This window comes from Tachysurus fulvidraco, chromosome 3 (genome assembly GCF_022655615.1).
Source record: "Tachysurus fulvidraco isolate hzauxx_2018 chromosome 3, HZAU_PFXX_2.0, whole genome shotgun sequence".
In the NCBI taxonomy this organism is placed as follows: Eukaryota; Metazoa; Chordata; class Actinopteri; order Siluriformes; family Bagridae; genus Tachysurus; species Tachysurus fulvidraco.
This window is the reverse complement of record NC_062520.1, coordinates 28523480-28547130: the sequence shown is the minus strand read 5'-3', so window position 1 is coordinate 28547130 and position 23651 is coordinate 28523480. Positions and strand designations below refer to the sequence as shown.

General features: G+C 39.1%; 2 protein-coding genes across 8 annotated transcripts; both read right to left on the bottom strand.

The window, feature by feature from the left end:
- Positions 1-1001: 1001 nt before the first annotated feature.
- Positions 1002-6540, bottom strand: LOC113648041. Of its 2 annotated transcripts, none has more exons than XM_047811246.1 (8): positions 5918-6540; positions 5636-5772; positions 5340-5462; positions 5228-5249; positions 2929-2967; positions 2750-2788; positions 2008-2107; positions 1002-1512 (listed from the first exon to the last, which is right to left on the bottom strand). In XM_047811246.1, the coding sequence occupies exons 1-8, from the start codon at positions 5946-5948 to the stop codon at positions 1422-1424; spliced, it is 582 nt and encodes a 193-aa protein (XP_047667202.1). In that variant the 5' UTR covers positions 5949-6540; the 3' UTR covers positions 1002-1421. The 2 variants fall into 2 exon arrangements, with proteins under 2 accessions (XP_047667202.1, XP_027010873.2); XM_027155072.2 differs by having other exon boundaries at positions 2678-2788; positions 5918-6531.
- Positions 6541-10819: 4279 nt separating this feature from the next.
- LOC113647995 lies at positions 10820-14688 on the bottom strand. 6 transcript variants are annotated; one of them, XM_047811248.1, is made up of 8 exons: positions 14484-14687; positions 14148-14299; positions 13867-13992; positions 13740-13764; positions 13181-13219; positions 12962-13045; positions 12511-12638; positions 10820-11970 (listed from the first exon to the last, which is right to left on the bottom strand). In XM_047811248.1, exons 1-8 carry the CDS (start codon positions 14509-14511, stop codon positions 11956-11958), a joined length of 597 nt encoding a protein of 198 aa, XP_047667204.1. In that variant the 5' UTR covers positions 14512-14687; the 3' UTR covers positions 10820-11955. The 6 variants fall into 6 exon arrangements, with proteins under 6 accessions (XP_047667204.1, XP_027010842.2, XP_027010855.1 ...); XM_027155041.2 differs by having other exon boundaries at positions 12533-12638; positions 12962-13042; positions 14484-14685; XM_027155054.2 differs by having other exon boundaries at positions 12533-12638; positions 14148-14296; positions 14484-14685.
- Between the last annotated feature and the right edge of the window lie 8963 nt (positions 14689-23651).

Here is a 23651-nt window from a genome sequence, read left to right as displayed (position 1 = left end):
ACAACTACACACAACTACACACAAAAAATGTCCCCTTCAGCACCATTGTTTAAATAATCAGGCACAATCCTCACACAATGGTTTGAGGTCTCTCTCACACTCTCTCTCTCTGTCTCTCTCTCTCTCTCTCTTCCTCTCTCACTCCGCGAGGGACAATAATAAATCTCCACTTTCTTTTCCTGTTGACTTTTTAAAAGTCTCTCTTATTTAAAAAGGAAAAGGATTGTCAGTGTGTAAGAGAAAAAGGATATATAGAAGTATGTAATGTTGACTGAATGGCACACAACTACACACACTACACACAATTGCTCACAAAACTGCACTCCCAGTTCCACACCAACAACACTTTATGTTATGTTATGTCATGTCTTGTCATGACTAAGACCTCTCAGAATCCTACATACAGTAAGCATCTCTGGTAAGGCCTATTAATAAACTGGTGTTGATTTAAAGGTGCCAGATTCCTTGAGGGTGCAGCAGATGAGTTATTCTTTTAGCAAATGTCAAAAAAGTCTCTATATCAGAGAGTTAAAATGCTTCATTCGTTATTTTAAATTAGTTTTGATGAAGATCTTTCTGAAAGCTGTTAAGAAAACACTTTGCTGTTCATTAATCTCAGTTACTTCCTGCAGCTCAGCACTGAGTTAATTTCCATGCCTTCTGCTCAAGGGGAAGTGGGCGTTGGCCCGGTGTCACAGAGTACATGTGGTCAGTCTTACAGTCTGAATGGAGGATCCAGACTTGTGTGTGTGAGAGAAAGAGAGAGAGAGAGAGAGAGAGAGAGAGAGAGAGAGAGAGAGAGAGAGAGAGAGAGAGTGTAATGTGTGTAACAGTGTGTAATGTGTGTAAAGCACAGAATAAATAGCTCCTGTTAGCTCTGCGGTCTTTACTCTGGTGTTCAGGAAGTGAAGGAATTGTAATATAATTGTTTTTAATGATGGAGATAAATGTAGTGTTAAATAAAAAGAAACCACACACACACAGAGAGGAGAGTTACACACTTTAATGGTCAAGCTTAAGCGAAAGAAAAAAAGAAAAATCTCACAATGGCATTAAATGATGTGAAATAAATTGTCTATTAACCTAAAATATAGTACTGACTTCACACCAGTACTGTATAATATAATATAATATAATATAATATAATATAATATAATATAATATAATATAATATAATATAATTATAATATAATATAATATAATACCTTCCACAATACATAGACACAGTTTATATCACAGTGTGTAAAAGAATAAGAGCTACTGAAGCTGTTCTGAGAAACAAACTGATGATTCACTCATCATTCTTCTACAAGATTACAGCTGTGCACAGCTGTATGAGTCATCACAGGAAAACAAAGGAAATAAAGCAAAGAGCACTAATGATCTACAGCCAGTGTAACTCTAAACCAGGTTCCAGTAGATCACACGTTGGACTCCTGTTGGTCCACCTGACCTACAGCCTGGAACCCTCCATTAGCATGGTTAGCTTCAGGTCTGTTAGCACAGCATCTCCTGTAATTAAGAGAGACACAGAAACATACAGAGATGAAACATTGTGCTCTACAGCAGTACTCTAGCTCCCTACACCCTATGCAGCGCACTAGATGTGCATTTATATTCACTATATATGTATGTGCACTACACGGGAAATGATTTATTACCCTGCTCCCTACTGCCTATTTAGTGCACTACACACTGCAATCTTTCTGATTGCCACACACTACACATTTGCAAAGCTAACAGCATTGTGGACTACTTCACACACCTCTCATACACTCTTCACCCCACACACCCCTCACACACACACCTCACCCCACACACCCCTCACACAAACACTTTACCCCTCTCACTCACTCACTCTATTCCCTCTTTCTGACTGAGCTCACACACACACAACTGTACTGAACTGTACCAAATGAAAAACACACTTAAACACTCCATACATCCACGTCTACAGCGACACTCTTTGTTCAGATTCCTATATTTTTGCACAATAGGATGTTAAACCTGTAACGTCCTGATTTCCATATGATGATGGCGAGAGCTACGCTGATGACAGCTACACTGATGACAGCTACGCTGGCAATGACAGCCTTGGAATCAGGGTCTGTAAGAGAGAGAGAGAGAGAGAGAGAGAGAGAGAGAGAGAGAGAGAGAGAGAGAGAGAGAGAGAGAGAGAGAGATCACATTAATCACTGGATTCCATCAACACAACAGCTTCCGCACTCATTATTCAGCCTCACACAGAATAGCACTTAATCCAGCTCTAATATTTTTCATTATTTTCCATATTCTAAATTTCAGCGTGACATATGAGGGATGTGGTAGCTCAGGGGTTGAGGTGTTGGCCTGCTGATCTGAACGTTATGAGCCCAGGTCCACCAAACTCTCACTGCTGGGCCCTTTAGTATGGCTCTTAACCCTCAGTTGTATAAAATAAACTCTTTGTCACTCTGGATAATGCTTCTGCCAAATATTGTACAAATACTGTAAATGTTGTGGTTACATCAAACTATGTTGATCACAGACGTGTTTAAACCTAACAGCTCATTTAACTCTGCTTTCTATTTATTTGGAAATTCCCCTGGTCTAGCACTAACAATTTTACCTCAGGTTCGATCTTCTGTACTGGACTGTCCTGTAAAAAACACGAGTGAGGAATATTCAACTCCATTACCTCCATCACCTCCAGGTCCTTCGTCACCTCTATCACCTCCATGTCCTCCGTCACCTCCACGTCCTCCGTCACCTCCATCACCTCCATGTCCGTCGTCATGGTCGCTATCAACTGAATAAAGTTCAGCATTGTTATAGTTTAGGCAAATGAGTCTATATTACAATACATATTTGTGCCAGATTCATTCTTTAGGTTTTACTGTGAAGTTTTAATAAACAAGTAATAAATGCTGAAACTGTGACGTGTCTCACCATCCATGAACGTATCAGCCTTTCCAGAGTCACACGGATCTGCAGGAGGAGGGACAAACAATCATAGGTAGTGACATGACATACAGCTAAGTATAATGACCCATACTCAGAAGTCTTTCTCTGCATTTAACCCATCCAAAGTGCACACACACAGCAGTGAACATACACACTCTGTTTCTCCCTGTATACTCACTCTCTTGGTAAAGTTATTTCATCACATGGGTTCTCTTACCACTGCTATGCTGATGATTCACAATCTTCTCTTTCCCACCCTCAGATGCCACAGCTTCTAACCGGATCTCAGCATGTCTGGCAGAAATTTCATCATGGATGACTGCTCATCAGTTAAAGCTCAATCCTAGCAAAACTGAACTGCTGATCATCCCAGGTGATTCATCCCCAGGTCATGATCTTGCTATATCCCTGCAAAACGATCTGATCTCCCCTTCAGCCACAGCTCGCAACCTTGGGGTAACCATGGACAATCAACTGTCCTTTTCCTCTCATGTTGCTAATGTGACTCGCTCATGTCGGTTTCTTCGCTACAACATTAGAAGGATTCGGCCATTTTTGTCCACACAGGCTGCTCAGGTACTTGTTCAGTCTCTTGTCATTTCTAGACTGGATTACTGCAATGCACTGCTGGCAGGTCTACCTATGAATGCAATCCGTCCTCTGCAAATGATCCAAAATGCTGTTGTTTTCAACCTGCCAAAGGTCTCACATACCACCCCGCTGCTGCGATCCCTCCACTGGCTTCCGGTAGCTGCACTTATCCGGTTCAAAACACTGATGCTGGCCTACAAAGCCAAAAATGGACCAGCTCCCTCTTACCTCAAAGCCCTCATCATTCCTCGCACTGCACCCCACAACCTCCGATCTACCAGCACTGCTCGACTGGTTCCACCATCTCTCAGGGTAAGAGGCAAGTATACTACAAGACCCTTCTCTGTTCTGGCACCAAGGTGGTGGAATGAACTTCCCCTAGAGGTCCGGACAGACCTACTTATTCAGGAAACACTTCAACTAGCACTTCTTTCCTTATCTTTTGCATTTAAAAAAAAAAAAGAAAAAAAAAGAAAAACTGACACTTTTTCATTGTAACTTTGAACAAATGTTTTAAACTCATGGTATCTTAAGTATGTAACCTAGTGAACCAGCATTAATGTATTCAGTGTTAGAGATTTAAGCACTTATGTACGTCGCTCTGGATAAGGGCGTCTGCCAAATGCTGTAAATGTAAATGTAAATGTAAATGTAACACACACTCGGAGCAGTGGGCAGCCATTTATGCTGCAGCACCCGGAGAGCAGTTGGGGCGGTTTGGTGCCTTTCTCGAGGTGCCGACCCCAGTCGTGGTATTGCCGGCCCGAGACTTGAACCCACAACCTTAGGGTTAGGAGGCAAACTCTCTAACAATTAGGTTAAACAACAAAGGGGGTCAGTGACGAGGGTGGGATAAACCCTCAGATAAACATCCACAAGTACTAATACATACAGTAATTACATTTACAGCATTTGGCAGACACCCTTATCCAGAGTGACTTACATTATCTCATTTTTTATACAGCTGAGCAATTGAGGGTTAAGGGCCTTGCTCAGGGGCCCAACAGTGGAAGCTTGGTGGACCTGGGATCGAACTCACAACCTTCCGATTGTTAGCCCAACAGCTTAACCTCTTGGCTATCACATGCCAGTATGTATGTTAACCAGTATGTATGTTACTTACTGGCTACATTAACTACTGGACTTCTGACACTACTTAATTTCAGTACGGAATGTGTTCACTTTGCATCTACTCTTAGGCATATGATGTATATCATTGTCATTTAGAGATAACTGATGTATAAAAACTAGATACTAATAACAATAGCAGTGTGCGGTGTAAAGTCTTCTGTGTCTTGTGTGAGTAACTTTTCTGATAACTGGGTTGGAAAACATTGTAGTGAATTGATGTGTCCTCTTCGAATACTTGAGTAAGTTTATCCATTGTAACTGAAACTAATGTTATGATCAATGATTTTCAGTAATTTGCAAATTAAAAAAAAAAAATCACTTTCCAGTGTCAAAGAAATTAAGACTGTGTTGAGTCATTAGGTCATGCTCTAAATGTTAAGCAGCAGTGTCAGTGAATCTGTATGAACTTAGCTTCAGTTTTAATGCTCAATTGAATTGAATTAATACTAGAGTAGCAGTGTTTTCCATAAGCCAGTATTTTAACACAAGTCACGTGTCTTCTACATTACAGATACAAATATTACTAGTAAGAAGATGAAGAAGTAAAAGAAGAAGAACGTACCTGTGCACTGACGTGTGATAATCTGTTTAAAAGCAGTAATAAAAGAGTGTGTAAGGATGATTTGCAGGGTTTATGTAAATCAAGATTAATTAAGCGTTACTAATTAACACACCTCATTATCTGGATCCATACACCTGAAGTTAATCCCAGAGACGTTCCCATTAAGAAGAATCCAGTTTGGTCCCTTATGGACAACATAGTCCACATTGTTCTTTTCATCAGCTATGGGTGTTTCCTACTCACACACACACACACACACACACACACACACACACACACACACACACACACACACACACACACACACACACACACACACACACACACACACACACAAATCGTGTTCCAATAAGAAACATGACAAACTAAGATGAATAATGCTGTATTATTGATGAAGGCAGTTCTCACCTCATTTTTCCAGATGTATTCAATACAATGTTTTGTGGTGTTCACTGTGAACATCACTGACTTGTTGGTGAATCTTTCAAAACAACACCAATAAGGAACTTCAGAAAGAGTCCAGTTCATCCATAACATGACCACACCTACAGTACACAAAAGAAAGGTACAGCACACACACAAACACACACAAACAAAAGAGCAGGGTGCTCAGAGCACTAAAGACCAAAACTTATAGAGCCTAAAAGTCACTAAAACTTCCACATCCTTTAAAGTTCAGCTCAGACTTACATGAAATGAAAAGTTTCCTGAACGCATACATGCTGCTTGTAGTCTGGCTGAGTGTGTGTATGTGTGTGTGTGAACAGTGTGTGGATGAGGCATGTTAGTGTAGGAGGGGTGTGTTGGAGGTGGTGTGTGTCAGCTGAAGCTGTTGTTCTCTGTAAAGGACTGCCGGCAAGAGGAAGTCTTCAGCGGTGTAGTCAGGAAGTGTGGTCTCATTGATCTCTCTGAAAAAAAGCAGTATTAGTTCTGTGTTCTGTACATTAAACCGTGCCTAATAAAACTGAAAGAGAATTCTGGACAATCAAAATGACAGAAATGATTATGTGTTGCAGCCAGTGGAGCATAAAGTGTGTTACTGTGGTGAGAGGCAGAATACCAGTGCTGCTGAGTCATAAGAGTCTTCAGTGACAGACAGGAGTACAGACGGATGCTGGTCAGGACCAGAGCAATACAGCTCTAGGACCAACTGAATCTAATAGCTTGCTATCAACAACTAGACAGAGCTCCGTTCTAAGTCATTAAGTTTAGGCAAGGAGTCAAATCAGATTTCAGATGAGGTGACTGAGTGATTATTGTGAGGTAAAGGAGAAACCGATACTGAGAGGAAACAGATACCGATACCGATATTGATTGAAGAGATCCCATTTGCTAAAAGAGAGAGAGAGAGAGAGAGAGAGAGAGAGAGAGAGAGAGAGAGAGAGAGAGAGAGAGAGAGAGAGACTACATTAATCTGATAAGTATTCCGAGGGTATTCTGTAAGGGTCACATAATGTATCTCAATTTTATAAGAAGAGTTAATAAGAGCTATATAAGATATAAGATAAACATAAACAAATTCTTGTTCAGGAGAAACAAGAATCAAACCCTGTGGTGTGAAGTGGCAAACACACAGAAAACACATTTCACTTTTTGATATTTTTGCACTTTTCAAACCTGATACCTTACACCAAACTGCTGAGGTTTCACAAACTATTTCAAGTCTTTACACTGGTGTTTATTAGGTCCAGCAACTTCCCCCATCAACCACAGGCTTCTCACTCCTGTACAAGCTAAATAACTGTTATGTATCAGGGGCAGCCTGACAGGAAGGCACTGCAATGGGTGGTGAAAACCACATAGCACATCACATACACAAGGCAGTGTATAAGAAAAGCCCAGAGTATTCAGAGTATACCCAGAGTATACTAATGACTCCAGCCACCCACCCCACAGACTGCTCTCTCTCTGCTCCCCTCAGGAAGAGGTGACTGAGTGATTATTGTGAGGTAAAGGAGAAACCGATACTGAGAGGAAACAGGCGGTGCTTTCAAAAGATTGCTGAGTTACTTGACAAGACAGAAGCAAGGTCATGACGAAAAGGCAGCTAACCTCCATTGGCTACTGAAAAAAATCCATGCTGAGATGCCATAAGGCAGATAAGGGAACAAACAAGCATCTGATTGATCTTTAATGAGCAACACGAATATTGATGCCAAATCTCAAGTTCCTGTTCATCCTCAGGGGCATAACTTACTGTCAGTCTTATCGTCACAGGCTAAAACCTGCCTTGATTTATAGAAAATGACCTGAAGCACCCAGAGAAAAACAAAAGCAGATCGGAATGGAATATAATGGAACGATGGAATATAAAAATGTGTTTTTATTTATTTATTTATTTATTTATTTATTTATTTATTTATTTATTATTATGCAAACAGACAATTACAATATTTACAGAAGAGAAATTAGATGCAAAATACAAATACAAAGACCAACAAAATAAAATGTGTGTTTGTGTGTGTGTGTGTGTGTGTGTGTGTGTGTGTGTGTGTGTGTGTGTGTGTGTGTGTGTGTGTGTGTGTGTGTGTGTGTGTGTGTGTAACTGTAATTGTAACTGGGTGTGGGAGTGGAGATATATGAATAAAGGAGCATGTAGGGAAGTACAACAGAGAGAATATATATATATATATATATATATATATATATATATATATATATATATATAATACTAATACTACTACTACTACTACTACTACTACTACTAATAATAATAATAATAATAATAATAATAATAATAATAATAATAATAATAATAATGGTAATATTGATACAGCTATTAATGAAAAAGGTATTATAAAGCTGCCGCTGATACCCCTCACGGCCATGGCATAGTATAGACCCCCACCGGCATCATATTACAACGGGCTATAAAGGTGAGGTGCTGCGGGGTCCAGGGTCCCAAAATCAATACCCATCCCCAGCCGTCCCACAGATGCCACGCTTACCCTGTTTTTTGGGTGTTTCTTTTCTTTTCTTTTTTAATAAATATGGCTGCTTTCATTGTTATACTCATGATATGTTTGTCAACTAGTGTATAATGCATTAAAAAAGCATGGCATGTAGCATGGAATCAGCCCAGTGCAAAGCCCCCCCCCCACCACCACCACCACCACACACACACACACACACACACACACACACACACACACACACACACACACACACACATGCACGCATCTCCCAGACTACATAGTGAACTAGTTATCAGTGATTTTGTGGGGGTGTTTACTCTTTGTGTGTGTGTGTGTGTTTGTGTGTGTGTGTGTGTGTGTGTGTGTGTGTGTGTGTGTGTGTGTGTGTGTGTGTGTGTGTGTGTGTGTGTGTGTGTGTGTGTGTGTGTGTGTGTGTGTAGGTTTTAGTTATACCTTTGACAGTACTTGCAAACCAAGAAACCAACCACAGGTACCGATACCGATGTTGATTGAAGACATCCCATTTGCTAAAAGAGAGAGAGAGAGAGAGAGAGAGAGAGAGAGAGAGAGAGAGAGAGAGAGAGAGAGAGAGAGACTACATTAATCTGATAAGTATTCCGGGGGTATTCTGTAGGGGTCACAGAATGTCATTTTATAAGAAGAGTTGATAAGAGCTATATAAGATATAAGATAAACATAAACAAATTCTTGTTCAGGAGAAACGAGAATCAAACCCTGTGGTGTGAAGTGGCAAACACACACAGAAAACACATTTCACTTTTTGAAATGTTTGTACTTTTCAAACCTGATACCTTACACCAAACTGCTGAGGTTTCACGAACTATTTCAGGTCTTTACACTGGTGTTTATTAGGTCCAGCAACTTCCCCCATCAACCACAGGCTTCTCACCCCTGTAGAAGCTAAATAACTAAAATAAGAAAAGCTCAGAGGATCACTAATGACTCTAGCCACCCATCCCACAGACTGCTCTCTCTGCTCCCCTCAGGAAGACGTCTCCGCAGCATCCGATCCCGCAATAGTCGACTGAGGGATAGCTTTTTCCCTCAGGCTATCAGACTAATTAACAGCCATCACTTACACAGCCTATAGAATACTTCCACAACATGGTATGCTACACACTGCACTCTAACTTCAACAGTTCAACACTGGACTATACACACACACTGCATTCATATTGCATTTACACACACTGGACTATACACACACTGCATTTAATTTACATTTCTGTATCTGTACAGTCTGTTGCACCTTAACATTGTGTATAATGTGTAGTGCATTGTAAATATGTCTAGTAGTACACTGTGTGTACTGACTATGTATGAGCACATTGCATCTTTTCCACATTTGCACATTTCACCTGGTAATGAGCATTTTGCACATTTTTCACCTGTATGTAAATTGTTCTTAATTTCTGTTTCTTAACTACTGTATGTAAATGGTTCTGCAATTTCTGGAGCTCGCTCCCAAGAATTTCACTCACCATGGAACATGTGCTGTGGTGATGTGACAATAAAGATGACTTGACTTGACTTGACTTGACATCACATCACAGGATCATTACTTCCGAAAGGAAACTCCTCCCACCCTGCCCTTAGACAGGTTTTCCCCTACCCTCCTCAGTGTATGTGACAAATAAAATTTGGTTTGATTTGATTTGAACTAAAATGTTTACCCAAAGTTTCCTTCTTATCTTTTTTAAGAGCTGAAAGTTAGCAGGAAGTTAGTGTGTAAAACACTGGTCGAAGGGCTGGATGACTTCATCATACATTAGAGGAACAAAAAAATGTGTGTGTGCATGTACACTCGTGTGTGCGTGTGTATGTTTGCAAACCTGGAGCAAAATGAATGGTTTCCAAACAGAAAAATTTCTTGACAGTGTTTGAACAGTGAATGTTAAGCTGTTTGAATCGTGTTAAGACACGTTAGGCAGAGTATTTCCCTCGGCTGTGTAAATAAATAAATGCCACTTTAATTATGCTGAACAGTAAAAGTTGGAACAAGCTTCTAAAGTCTTACGTACGTTTTTGGTCCATAGCAGAGAGTAAACTACAGAGAGAAATGTAAGGCATAAGTGTTTCATCAGTACTCAGACAGACACATTACAGACTGTGTAACCTTTTATTGTGTAGCTTTTAAATGGATTTTACCAACAACAACAAAGATCCATCTGCAGCTGATTGTTCTGTAGATAGCCGTGTTCGTGATGACTCACTGAACTTTAACAACCTTTCTAAATAAAAACATTACTGAGCTAACACCGCTATCTCTGGTGCAGTGAAAGCAATAGTGAAGAGTTTGAGTAGTATCAGTGGTAACAAGTTGACAATTTCGGCTGATTTACAACCTGAAACTCATAACAGGTAAAACTGTGGCCATCTTAACAATTCTGTCAATACATTTGGATATTGTTTAGACCCCAGTAGCAATTAAAAAGGGTTTAGCAACAAATCTAGTGACTTATAGAGCAGAAAATCTAGAAACTGATCTAGAAACTAGATTATTCACATCATTCACACGATCTCATGTTTAATAAGAATAGCACCAATAAAGTGGTCCAAATATGAAAAAAATATAATGGGAAAAAAATAAAGAAATTAAAGACTGGATTCATCCCGTTGTAGGTGATAAAAGAAAAGCCTTCTGTCGGTTCTGTAAGGCAGACAAAATTAAATTAAAAATTACTTAAAATTACTGTACACAAGGAAAATGATGCGAACATTTTTCCACTTTCTATCTGATTGCCACACACTGCACTGTTTGCACTAGGTTGCACAAAAACACTTCATCCCACACACTCACCCTTCTCCCTCCTGCTGACCGAGCTCACACACACACACACACACACACACACACACACACACACACACACACACACACACACACACACACACACACACACACACACACTCTCAACTGTGTGAACTGTGTGAATGGTACCATATGAAAAACACACTTAAACTTATGTCTACAGCGACACTCTTTGTTTAGATTTCTTTACTTTTGCACACTAGGATGTTAAACCTGTAACATCCTGATTTCCATATGATGCCGAGGAATCTGGGACTGTAAAAGAAAGAGAGAGAGAGAGAGAGAGAGAGAGAGAGAGAGAGAGAGAGAGAGAGAGAGAGAGAGAGAGAGAGAGAGAGAGTGTACAGTGTGTAATGTGTGTAAAGCACAGAACAAATAGCTCCTGGAGATAAATGTAGTGTTAAATAAAAAGAAACCACACACACACACACACACACACACACACAGATGAGAGTTACACGCTTTAATGGCCAAGCTTAAGCGAAAGAAAGAAAGAAAAAAAGAAAAATCTCAAAATGGCATTAAATGATGTGAAATAAATTGTCTATTAACCTCAAATATAGTACTGACTTCACACCAGTACTGTATAATATAATATAATATAATATAATGTAATATAATGTAATTATAATATAATATAATATAATATAATATAATATAATATAATATAATATAAAATAATATAAAATACCTTCCACAATACATAGACACAGTTTATATCACAGTGTGTAAAAGAATAAGAGCTACTGAAGCTGTTCTGAGAAACAAACTGATGATTCACTCATCATTCTTCTACAAGATTACAGCTGTGCACAGCTGTATGAGTCATCACAGGTAAACAAAGGAAATAAAGCAAAGAGCACTAATGATCTACAGCCAGTGTAACTCTAAACCAGGTTCCAGTAGATCACACGTTGGACTCCTGTTGGTCCACCTGACCTACAGCCTGGAACCCTCCATTAGCATGGTTAGCTTCAGGTCTGTTAGCACAGCATCTCCTGTAATTAAGAGAGACACAGAAACATACAGAGATGAAACATTGTGCTCTACAGCAGTACTCTAGCTCCCTACACCCTATGCAGTGCAATAGATGTGCATTTATATTCACTATATATGTACATGCACTACACAGGAAATGATTTATTACCCTGCTCCCTACTCCCTATTTAGTGCTCTACACAAGGAAAATGAAAACAAGGAAAATGTTATTCCACTTTCTATCTGATTGCCACACACTGCATCTGCAAAGCTAATAGCATTGTGGATGAATTCGCACACCACTCATACACTCTTCACACCACACACCCCTCACACACACTTCACCCTGCACACCCCTCACACATACACTCCATCCCACACAACCTTCACAAAAACACTTCATCCCACACACCCCTACATCCACACACTCCACCCCACATACCCCCCATATGCACGTCACCCAACACACTTACTGTACTGAACTGTACCATATGAAAAACACACTTAAACACTCCATACATTTATGTCTACAGCGAAACTCTTTGTTTAGATTCCTATACTTTTGCACACTGGATGTTAAACCTGTAACGTCCTGATTTCCATATGATGGCGAGGATGACAAAAGCTACGCTGATGAAAGCTGCTATGCTAGCAATGACAGAAATCTTTGCAGCCTTGGAATTGGGGACTGTAAAAGAGAGAGAGAGAGAGAGAGAGAGAGAGAGAGAGAGAGAGAGAGAGAGAGAGAGAGAGAGAGAGAGAGAGAGAGAAAGAGTCACAGAGAGAGAGAGAGAGAGAGAGAGAGAGAGAGAGAGAGAGAGAGAATCACATTAATCACTGATTCCCTCAACACAACAGCTTCCACACTCATTATAAAGCCTCACACAGAATAGCACTTAATCCAGCTCTAATATTTGTTCATTATTTTCCATATTCTAAATTTCAGTGTGACATATGAGGGATGTGGTAGCTCAGGGGTTAAGGTCTTAAGGATAAGTGTGCTATATTTACCTCCATCACCTCCATGTCCTCCGTCACCTCCATGACCTCCATGTCCTTGGACACTGTCGCTTTTGTCTGTCACAGGTATCACTGCTAAAGTTCAGCATTGTTATAGTTATGCAAATGAGTCTATATTACAATACATTTTGGTGCCAGATTAATTCTTTAGGTTTTATTGTGAAGTTTTAATAAACAATTAATAAATGATGAAACTGTGACATGTCTCACCATCCACATAAGGATCAGCTTTTCCAGAGTCACACGGATCTGCAGAAAGAAAAACAAATGAGAGGAAATCTTCCTTCATTCATGAAAAGTGATTTGAATGGAAATCATTCTACTGAGAAAAATAAAGGAGTGTAAAAGGAGTGTAAGCACTTTTGTCCCAAAGATGTCAGAAACCATACATTTACAGCTGATCCACATCAATGGCACTTGAGACTCCTTCCATTTGATACACAAACACATTTCTCCTCAGATCTTTAAAAATCCTTTAATTATTATTGAAGTCTCTGTGAATGAGCTGTTATTGTGGAAACCAAAAGGTATCAGAGCACTTGCATTAATATGAACCTGAGCTACAGTCAGAGCTGCTGTTAGAAAGAATTAATCAACACCTGAGCACCAACCAGAGTCCAGAACTCATCACCAATGAATAATAATAATAATAATAATAATAATAATAATAATAATAATAATAATAATAATAAAAAGAAGAAGAAGAAGAAGAAGAAGAAGAAGAAGAAGAAGAAGAAGAAAAAGAAAAACTAGAAGAAAAATATCATACCTGTACACGGAATTGGACGTGTCATCTGTTTAAAAGTATTAATAGAAGTGTGTTTTGAGTGTATAACATTGATATGCAGTGATTATACTATATATTAGAGTTAATGAATAATTCTTAATTAACACACCTCACTCTCTGGATCCGTGGACAAGAAGCTAACATTAAAGTGCAACTGATTTAGAAGAATCGAATTTGCTCCAGAGCAAAGGACATTGGCACTGATTACATCATAAACATCCGTTAAGGGATTGGCCTGTACACGTATACACACACACACACACACACACACACACACACACACACACACACACACACATTAATGCCCTGCCATGCGATAGCAGGGAGAATCCCCCTCTCAAAAATGAATTAATTTCATTTCCTCATGCATTGTCTTGTCAGTGTGCTCACGTCAGCGCTCCAGGCATAGTCAAAGTTCACCGTCATGTTGTGTCTGTAACGCACTGAGCCGTTAGAGAGGACGGTATAACAACATAACGGAGAGCCTTCAGTTAGAGCAGGATTCATCCGTAATACCACCTCCATAAACAGCAGCATACCTACTGTACATAGAAGGAAAATACCAGAGAGATGATAACGAGAAAGTCTCACATGCATGTTTAGTTACTGTGCTGAACATAAATGACTAGTCTTCTAATGTTTTCAGTTTTCATGAAAGACTGAATTCTGAATTCTGTCATGTTTTCATTTTGTTAGCTAGCTCTGAAAATGGTTTTTTGTACTTACAGCAGACGGGTTTCCTGATCAAGTACATTCCGTTCCTTCAACTAAGTCTTTCTTTTGGTCTTCTCTCAGAGGTGTGTGTGTTACTTTAGGAAATGGAGGGTGGAGCTATGAAGGAGAAGGTAAAACCTGTCTTAACCCTAATCTGCTATATTTGTTGCTTTGAAAACTTTCCTCGATGTTCAATTGACCTTTCATTTGCATTTCAAAAGTCTTAGACTGAGCTTTATTTTAGTTCGAAAAAACAAAAAACACACATCCTGCCTTTTACTGAAGTAAGTTCAATAAAGAGAAAAATAAAATAAAAAATATTATTGATGTAATATATATGTGCAGACAGTTAAAGTTAAAGCTTCTGTGTCATTCGTACAGACAGTGGTCATGGTGCACAAACCATACTGAAGTAATCTCTATACAGTATATAAATCAGGATTTTCAGAAAATCACCGTCTTTTCACCTTCATTTTCAGTGTGTGGGTGTAACCTCCAACCGCTTACCAGCTTATTTGTGGCAGGCCATACAGTACTTATCTTCCAGTAACTTAACTTCCTTAACTGTATTCTGGTTTTCCTGTCACTTTCCAGCTTCTTCCTCTTCTATCCGGAGGTGGAAGTTTAATGAATTTGGTGTGTTAAATGTGGTGAAAAGTAATGTAGCAAAAAGTAATCAGCTTCCAATATCAATAAAAAAAAAAATACTGCAGTGCTTGAGGCAATGTGGACGTGTGAACGTCCCAGCATTTTTACTCAAGTCAAGACTCTTGTCTCTACTAACCATTGACTCACACATCCCACACTCACACATGTTGATAGAGATGCACATTTTATTGGTTGTCATTACAAGGCATAAGCACTACTTAATTATGTTGGCTTTGTAGATTTGTACATTCTGTTTTCCTACTGGAGTTATTTTTCTTAGGCACCCCACCGGGTATGCTGGTGACAGCACTCGACACCACGTGAAATCCCGTGTAGCCCCGCCCCCAAAATAAGCGAAATCAAAAATTAGCACAACATGGACATGTCATATATCAAAACAATCAGCACAATAAGGGGAACTGCCTCACGTGTATTCTGCTCACGTCACGTGACGTGAAAATAAAAAATTTGCACAACATGGACATGTGACATATCAAAATCAGCACAATGAGGGGAACTGCCTCACGTGTATTTTGGTCACGTCACATGATGTCACGTGAAAATAAAAAATTTGCACAACATGGACATGTGACATATTAAAACACTCAGCACAATGAGGGGAACTGCCTCACGTGTATTCTGGCCACGTGTATTCTGGCTCACGTGTATTCTGGCCACGTCACTTGACGTCACGTGAAAATCACAAATTTGCACAACATGGACATGTGACATATCAAAACACTCAGCACAATGAGGGGAACTGCCTCACGTGTATTCTGGCCACGTGTATTCTGGCCACGTCACTTGACGTCACGTGAAAATCACAAATTTGCACAACATGGACATGTGACATATCAAAACACTCAGCACAATGAGGGGAACTGCCTCATGGGTATTTGGATCACGTCACATGCTCATGTCTGCTCTCCTCCAAAAGTATTGGCACCCTAGCGGTCCAGTAGCTTTCACAATCTTTCTATCCACTTGCCTCCAAAAGAAACACTGACCCTTCTGTCCACTCACCTCCAAAAAGCACTGGCCTTTGTGAATACTTGCACCGTCAAAAGCCAACATCAGAGTTTGTCGCGACAAACTTTACAAATCTAGTTATAGAGTAATTTCTAGCTGAGTAAATTGTCATTTGAGTACTCACTCCACGCAAGTACTACTGCTATTGATAATAATAATAATAATAATAATAATAATAATAATAATAATAATAATAATAATAATAATAATAGAGCTAATATGAACATGAATATCCAGTGTTCTTGTAGCATACAGAGCTGCTTTTATATATATGATATTAAAGGTTATACAGTATATATATCTAGACATATATCTACAAATCATGTGTTAGTGAAAATAGTTCATTATATTATCATCACAAACATTTCAGAATGTAGAACATCTTTATACAGTGACTCATTCAGACAGAAGGTACAGTATAGCAACACAGGCAGCATTGCATCTAAGGGTCCATATTATAAAGCACACATAATCTTCACCATAACATAGCTAATGTTCCTCAGGGCTGTCAAGTGTCACGCATTGAGAGTGACTCATTTGGGTCTTTTCTCACGCTCTCACGCCACACATCGTATTTCTCACGCAAAAAAAATTTTGGACTATTTATCATATATTTAATTGCCGCAGTGCCCAAAAATTATCAGTCCGCACCGCTTAGTCAAGCCTGACACTTATCAGACAATCAAAAAAAGAGGCTACACAATAGCCAATCAGAAAATAGCACTATCTGGGTAAGATTTAACACGCTTGCCTGTCTTCAAAACTTGAGAGCCCTGGTTCCTTCTTCACGAGATAGCTAACTCCTAGTAAGCTAGCTCACATTCCAGGTTGCTAAGTTTGTATTAATCACAAAAGTGGTGGAGTGTCTTCCAGATGATGATGACGATGGTGATGATGATGATGATGATTATTATGATCACAATGAAGACAGAAACATTGAATGGAGGGGTCGGTACAGGGACTATGTGTGAGACAACAGAGAGAGAGAGAGAGACAACAGTGTCTGTGAAATACTAATAAATAGTGATGAAATTATGTTTATCTCCTTCATTCACAGGTTTCTTACCTTCTCCAGGTTTGCACTGATCTGAGGGAAGAAAAAGTAACATAAATAATTTTACAAACTGGAGAGGAGACATGCTCCATTATGGTGGAGGGACAAACATCCAGCTCAGATAACCAATTCACAAGTAATACATACAGTCATACAGTAATTAACCAGTATGTACGTTACTTACTAGTTACAGTAACTACTGGACTACTCACACTACTAAGATTCAGTAAGGAAAGTGTTCAGTCATCTCTAAATCACCCCATCACTCAGTATGTAGATGAGGTATGTCAGAGCAGGAGAGGGACTTTTTTGATAACTGAGATGGAAAGAATTGGTGTCTTCTTTGCAAATTTGAAGAAAAAAAAGTCAACAAGTCACACTTCTCATGTCTGTCACACCTTCTAGTTTTTTAGTTATGCTAGTCTTATCTAGTCATAATCTAGTCTTGCTGGAGGCCCTGTCTGCATCTTACACATAATTTACATTGTCCATAATCTGATCACAGTCACACCTAACATTTTTTCTCTCTCTCTCTGTCAGGCAATATAAATGCCACTCCTGAGTCTCTTCTTATGGAGCTATTTCGTAAATCCTGATGTTCTACCTCTGGTTGGTGTCTTATAACCTGGTGGTCACCTTGTCAGGGATTGATCTGCATGGTCAGCCAGTGTGAGTTCATGGGATCTGGTCTTTATCAGCAAACACGTCTGCGCTGAACTCAGGAGCTCTCAGTTACGTTATAATATACGGTTGTAGAAAGGACATTATTTACATTTACACTATTTACTGTGCACTATTCACCCAAATGAGGAAGGGTTCCCTTCTGAGCCTGGTTTCTCTGAAGGTTTCTTCCTCATATCATCTCAGGGAGTTTTTCCTTTCCTTTGAATTAATACTAGAGTAGCAGTGTTTTCCATAAGACAGTGTTTTAACACAAGTCACGTGTCTTCTACATTACAGATACAAATATTAATAGTAAGAAGATGAAGTAAAAGAAGAAGAACGTACCTGTGCACTGAAGTGTGGTAATCTGTATGAAAGCATTAATAAAAGAGTGTGTAAGAATGATTTGCAGGGTTTATGTATATCAGGATTAATTAAGCGTTACTAATTAACACACCTCATTATCTGGATCCATACACCTGAAGTTAATCCCAGAGAAGTTCCCATTAAGAAGAATCCAGTTTGGTCCGTAGTCAAAGACAATATTCGTCACATTGTTGTCCTCATCCTTTATGGGTGTATTCTACACACACACACACACGCACACATATACAAATCATGTTATGGTCACAAATGGATACAAATAAGAATAAGAATAAGAAACATGACACACTAAGGTGAATAATGCTGTATTACAGATGAAGGCAGTTCTCACCTCCTTGTTCCAGATGGATTTAATACAGTATTTTGTGGTGTTCACTGTGAACATCACTGACTTGTTGGTGAAGCTTTCAACACAACACCAAGGAGGAACTTCAGAGAGGGTCCAGTTCATCCATAACATGACCACACCTACACAAGAGAAAGGTACAGCAGAGAGTTATCGCTCTCTCTGTTGTCTCACACACAGTCCCTGTACTGACCTCTCCATAACATGACCAAAACTACAAGAGAAAGGTACAGCAGTACCCCCCCCCCCCCCAACACACACACACAAACCAAAAGTTATAAAGCCTAAAAGTCACTAAAAGGTATAAATTCCACATCCTTTAAAGTTCAGCTCAGACTTACATGAAATGAAAAGTTTCCTGATCGCACACATGCTGCTTGCAGTCCGGCCCTGAGTGTGTGTGTGTGTGTGTGTGTGTGTGTGAACAGTGCGTGGATGAGGTAAGTCAGTGTAGGAGGGGTGTGTGTAAAGGAGGTGTGTGTCTGTGACAGCAGAAACCGTTGTGTTCTGTAAAGGACTGCCGGCAAGAGGAAGTCACGCTCCATAGTATACATATATGGTTCTTTAATGTATTTGCAATGTACTAAAATGCGTTCTTTTTCATTGGGCTTATACAGTACAGTATGTGTCACAACCCGGGATGGAAGGAGACAGACCCGCAAGCAGGATAGCTTCGAATGAGTGGGATTTAATAAATGATGGACAAAAACAATACACAGGACGACACTTAACAGGGACCAAACGTAACTAATGATTCCGCCTTGCATTCAGCAAAGCGGATCACTTAAATACCACAAGGACAATCACACACAATGGGGAACAGGTGTGGACACCGGGAGGAGCGGACGAAGGCGGGGCAGCCACGTGACAAAAACAACAACAATCGCACATGGCCAAAAGTCCGCGCTGATCCCTGACAGTACGCGGCTGAAACAGGTAGCACAGTGCATCCCAAATTTTTCAACATTATCATATTAATATAACATTATAGTCAATATGGTCTTGAGAAATATGTTTTTGAGGAGGTGGTAGTGCACAATAGGCCCCTGTTCCGTGCACTGAAGTGTGGTAATCTGTTTAAAAGCATTAATAAAAGATTATGTAAGGGTGATTTGCAGGGATTATGTAAATAGGGGTATCGTTTCTGTACCTAAAGGTACATTTTCCATGAAAGTACCGGAAATGGTCCTTAAGGTGACAACTGTGAACCTTTGTTTTAATTTAAAGGGACAAAATTTGTTCTGACAGCAAAGGGCACATAATTGTACTTTTAACACGCTTAAGGTACATTACGCAGCAAATCAGAGATCACAAAATTATAATGTAAAAGCCATTGGCTCGTCTATTCAGAAGCCGGGATATCTTCTTTGCACGTTGCACTGTGAGTGAGTACACTTTCTTTCTCACTTGCAATAGGAGTGCGTGAAATGAGCGACAATGTCGGATAATTGTCCATCCCTGTCGAGTTTTTCCACGGATGAACTAATTCAGAAAATAATTGAAGCTGGAATACAGATTAACGAAGAAGAGGCAAAGAAATTCAGGGGTAAGTAACCGAATCTTGATTTTTTTTTTCTGTTCATAGCATCCTGGTGTTAGCTATCAATAACGTTTACAAGAAAAACTTAAACTATCGTTAACTACACTAAGCACGTTATGACTTGAGTTCTTCGGTCGGCGCTGTTTCTGTTGCAGTTTATTGTCTTTTGTGTATTGCATTTTCTGTACTTTTTGTATTGTCTTGTAACTTTGTCTGCACTGTTTTTTTTGTCCTGCACTGTCTTGTTTGTCTTGTTCTGCACTGTTTGCACCAGGTTGCACAGTTGCACTTTATGTGGCTAAGACTACTTACATGTCCTCTTTGTTTTATGTAGCACCCTGATCCTGGAGAAACGTTGTCTCATTTCACTGTGTACTGCAACAGCTATATATGTTTGAAATGACAATAAAAGCCTCTTGACTTGACTTGACCTGACATATATCCACCACACCTGAAGAACACTCTCACTTTTCTTCAGAGGAGCATTGTCAACATCGTGGAGGAGGGAGACAAGCCACTGCTAGTCACTTTACTAAGGATGATAAACCTATTATATTAAATCGTCATGCCTCAAATGTACCATTGCTCAAAGTGCACACGGAGGACATGTATTTAAGCTCTGAAGGAATTGAAATGCATTGTACATGTTCATTTTAAATATCTTAAGTGGTCTTATACAGAACATCCAGTATATGAGTTGAATTGCTAATGTTCTGTATTTTATTCAAGAATTGTTACATTTTGTTTAAATGCTTGTAAAACATGCACTACTGTACTTATGTTTAGCACAGGAATTGAAATTCTATGTTAATTGAATTGTTAATGTGTGGTACAGAATATCCAGTATTAGTTATAAAACTGAATTGAGAATGGTTTGTACTTTTATACTCAAATTTGTTATTTTTGTGATAAAAAAGGGAAAAATGCACTGCCTATGTTTTGTATTTAAACAGGTAACAAAATGCTCAAAGCCTAATGCCTCTGAAGGAATTGGAATTCCCCCAACCAACCACATTCTGTAATTTCTTACACCCCTCACACACACACTTCACCCCACACACCCCTCACACACACACTTCACCCCAAACACCCCTCATACACTCTCCACCCCACGCACCCCTCAAACACACACTTCACCCCACACATTCACTCTTCTCCCTCCTGCTGACTGAGCTCTCTCTCTCTCTCTCTCACACACACACACACACACACACACACACACACACACACACACACACACACACACACACACACACACTCAACTGTGTTAACTGTACTGAACTGTACCATATGAAAAACACATTTAAACACTCCATATATTTATGTCTACAGCGACACTCTTTGTTTAGATTCCTATACTTTTGCACACTAGGATGTTAAACCTGTACACTGATGAAAGCTGCTATGCTGGCAATGACAGAAATTTTTTGCAGCATTTCTTTTGAGAGAGAGAGAGAGAGAGAGAGAGAGAGAGAGAGAGAGAGAGAGAGAGAGAGAGAGAGAGTGAATACACTACACACAGTGAGGGTAATGAAGCTACATTAATCTGACAAGTATTCCTGGGGGTATTCTCAGTATGCTCTTCTGTAAGGGTCACATCTCATTTTTTAAAAAGAGTTGCTAAGAGCTCAAAAAGGCTTTATTTGCATAAACAAATTCTTGTTCAGGAGAAACAAGAATCAAACCCTGTGGTGTGAAGTGGCAAACACACACAGAAAAAACATTTCACTTTTTGATATTTAAGCACTTGTCAAACCTCATATCTTAAACCAAACCGCTGCGGTTTCACGAACTGTTTCAAGTCTTTACACTGGTGTTTATTTATTAAGCTAGAGTGAGGGAAAGGAAATGCACTCTAACCTGGCACAAAACAGCCTTTACTATCATAGGGAGAAATATGAGAAGGGACAGAAGTGAGGCCCAGGAAACGTGAACTGGGGAAGTAAAGAAAAGTATGGAAGAATGGAAAGGAATGTGGAAGGATAAGAAGGAGCCATAAAAGAGAAACCTGGATATACAGGTCTCTGTGTGTGTTGTGTTTATTTTATAATCTCTGATCGTCTTAAAGAGCTGATATCATAAAGAGTGAACAGTGAGACTGTACACACGCTAGAATGATTTATTTTGAAGCGATTAGAAATAATGACATTTCTCCTTGTAAAAATATCTATAATGATTACAGTAGCTATGTTTTTTAGTATTTGTATAGTATTGGTGGCTGTAGTTTGAGTTTTAATCTCCAAATTCGATTCGATTTTACTTTATTGTCATTACACATGTAGAAGTATAAGGCAACAAAATTAAGTAAATACCTTTCATATTGAAGATTTTCTAAACTGTGTGATCAGGAGACATTGTTTATGTTCACATGGAGACAAAACTGAGCATATGTTCAAAACAGCTGTGCAGTCAGTTATACATACAGTCGTATGCAAAAGTTTAGGAACCCCTGACAATTTCCATGATTTTCATTTATAAATATTTGGGTGTTTGGATCAGCAAGTTCATTTTGATCTACCAAATAACTGAAGGACACATTAATATTTCAGTAGTGAAAAGAGGTTTATTGGATTAACAGAAAATGCGCAATATGCATCAAAACAAAATTAGACAGGTGCATAAATTTGGGCAACCCAACAGAAAAATCACATGACTATTTAGTAGAGCCTCCTTTAGCAGAAATAACAGTCTCTAGATGCTTCCTATAGCCTGTAATGAGTGTCTGGATTCTGGATGAATTTATTGTGGACCATTTCTATGTATATGTATGTTGGCCCCAGAAACACCTTTTCACAAAGTGTTCAAATTTAACAGCATTACAATAGAGACAAATGTTCATCAGGAAGAAACATCTAAACTACTGCACATTGACAGTGAAAGAGAGATCATCATATTTTTAATGAAATAGCAACAAATACCAGGATATTATTCATAGTAATATTATTCAAGTCATTTACTTACTGTGCATGTCTATTATATTATAGTTATCTAATATATAAAGTAATAATATAAAATACTAGATATTAGATCATTATATAATATTGTATTGATATTAGATAATTATATAATATTGTATATATATATATATATATATAAACATATGGACAAAGTATTGGGACACACCTCTTAATTATTCAGTTTAATTCAGGTGTTTCATTCAGACCCACTGCCACATGTGTACGAAATCAAGCACCGTATATGTCAAATGAAAAGACGCCATCTCTGCAATAAAAAAATTAACACTTCAGCTTGCCAAGACACTTCAGACATTGTGGGAGGAGTTTGGAGAAGGTCCTGTTCTATTCCAGCATTGGACCAGTGCCTGATCTCAATGCTCTACTATGAGAAAGGGTAAAAGTTTCTACAGAAACACTCCAAAATCTTGTAGAAGCCTGTACACAGGGGACGAACACATGTATATATATGCACTATATATGCGAAGTGATTGTAGTCCCTGTGTAACGTTGACGAGTCCCAATACTTTTCTCCATATAGTTTTATATGTTATATACATAT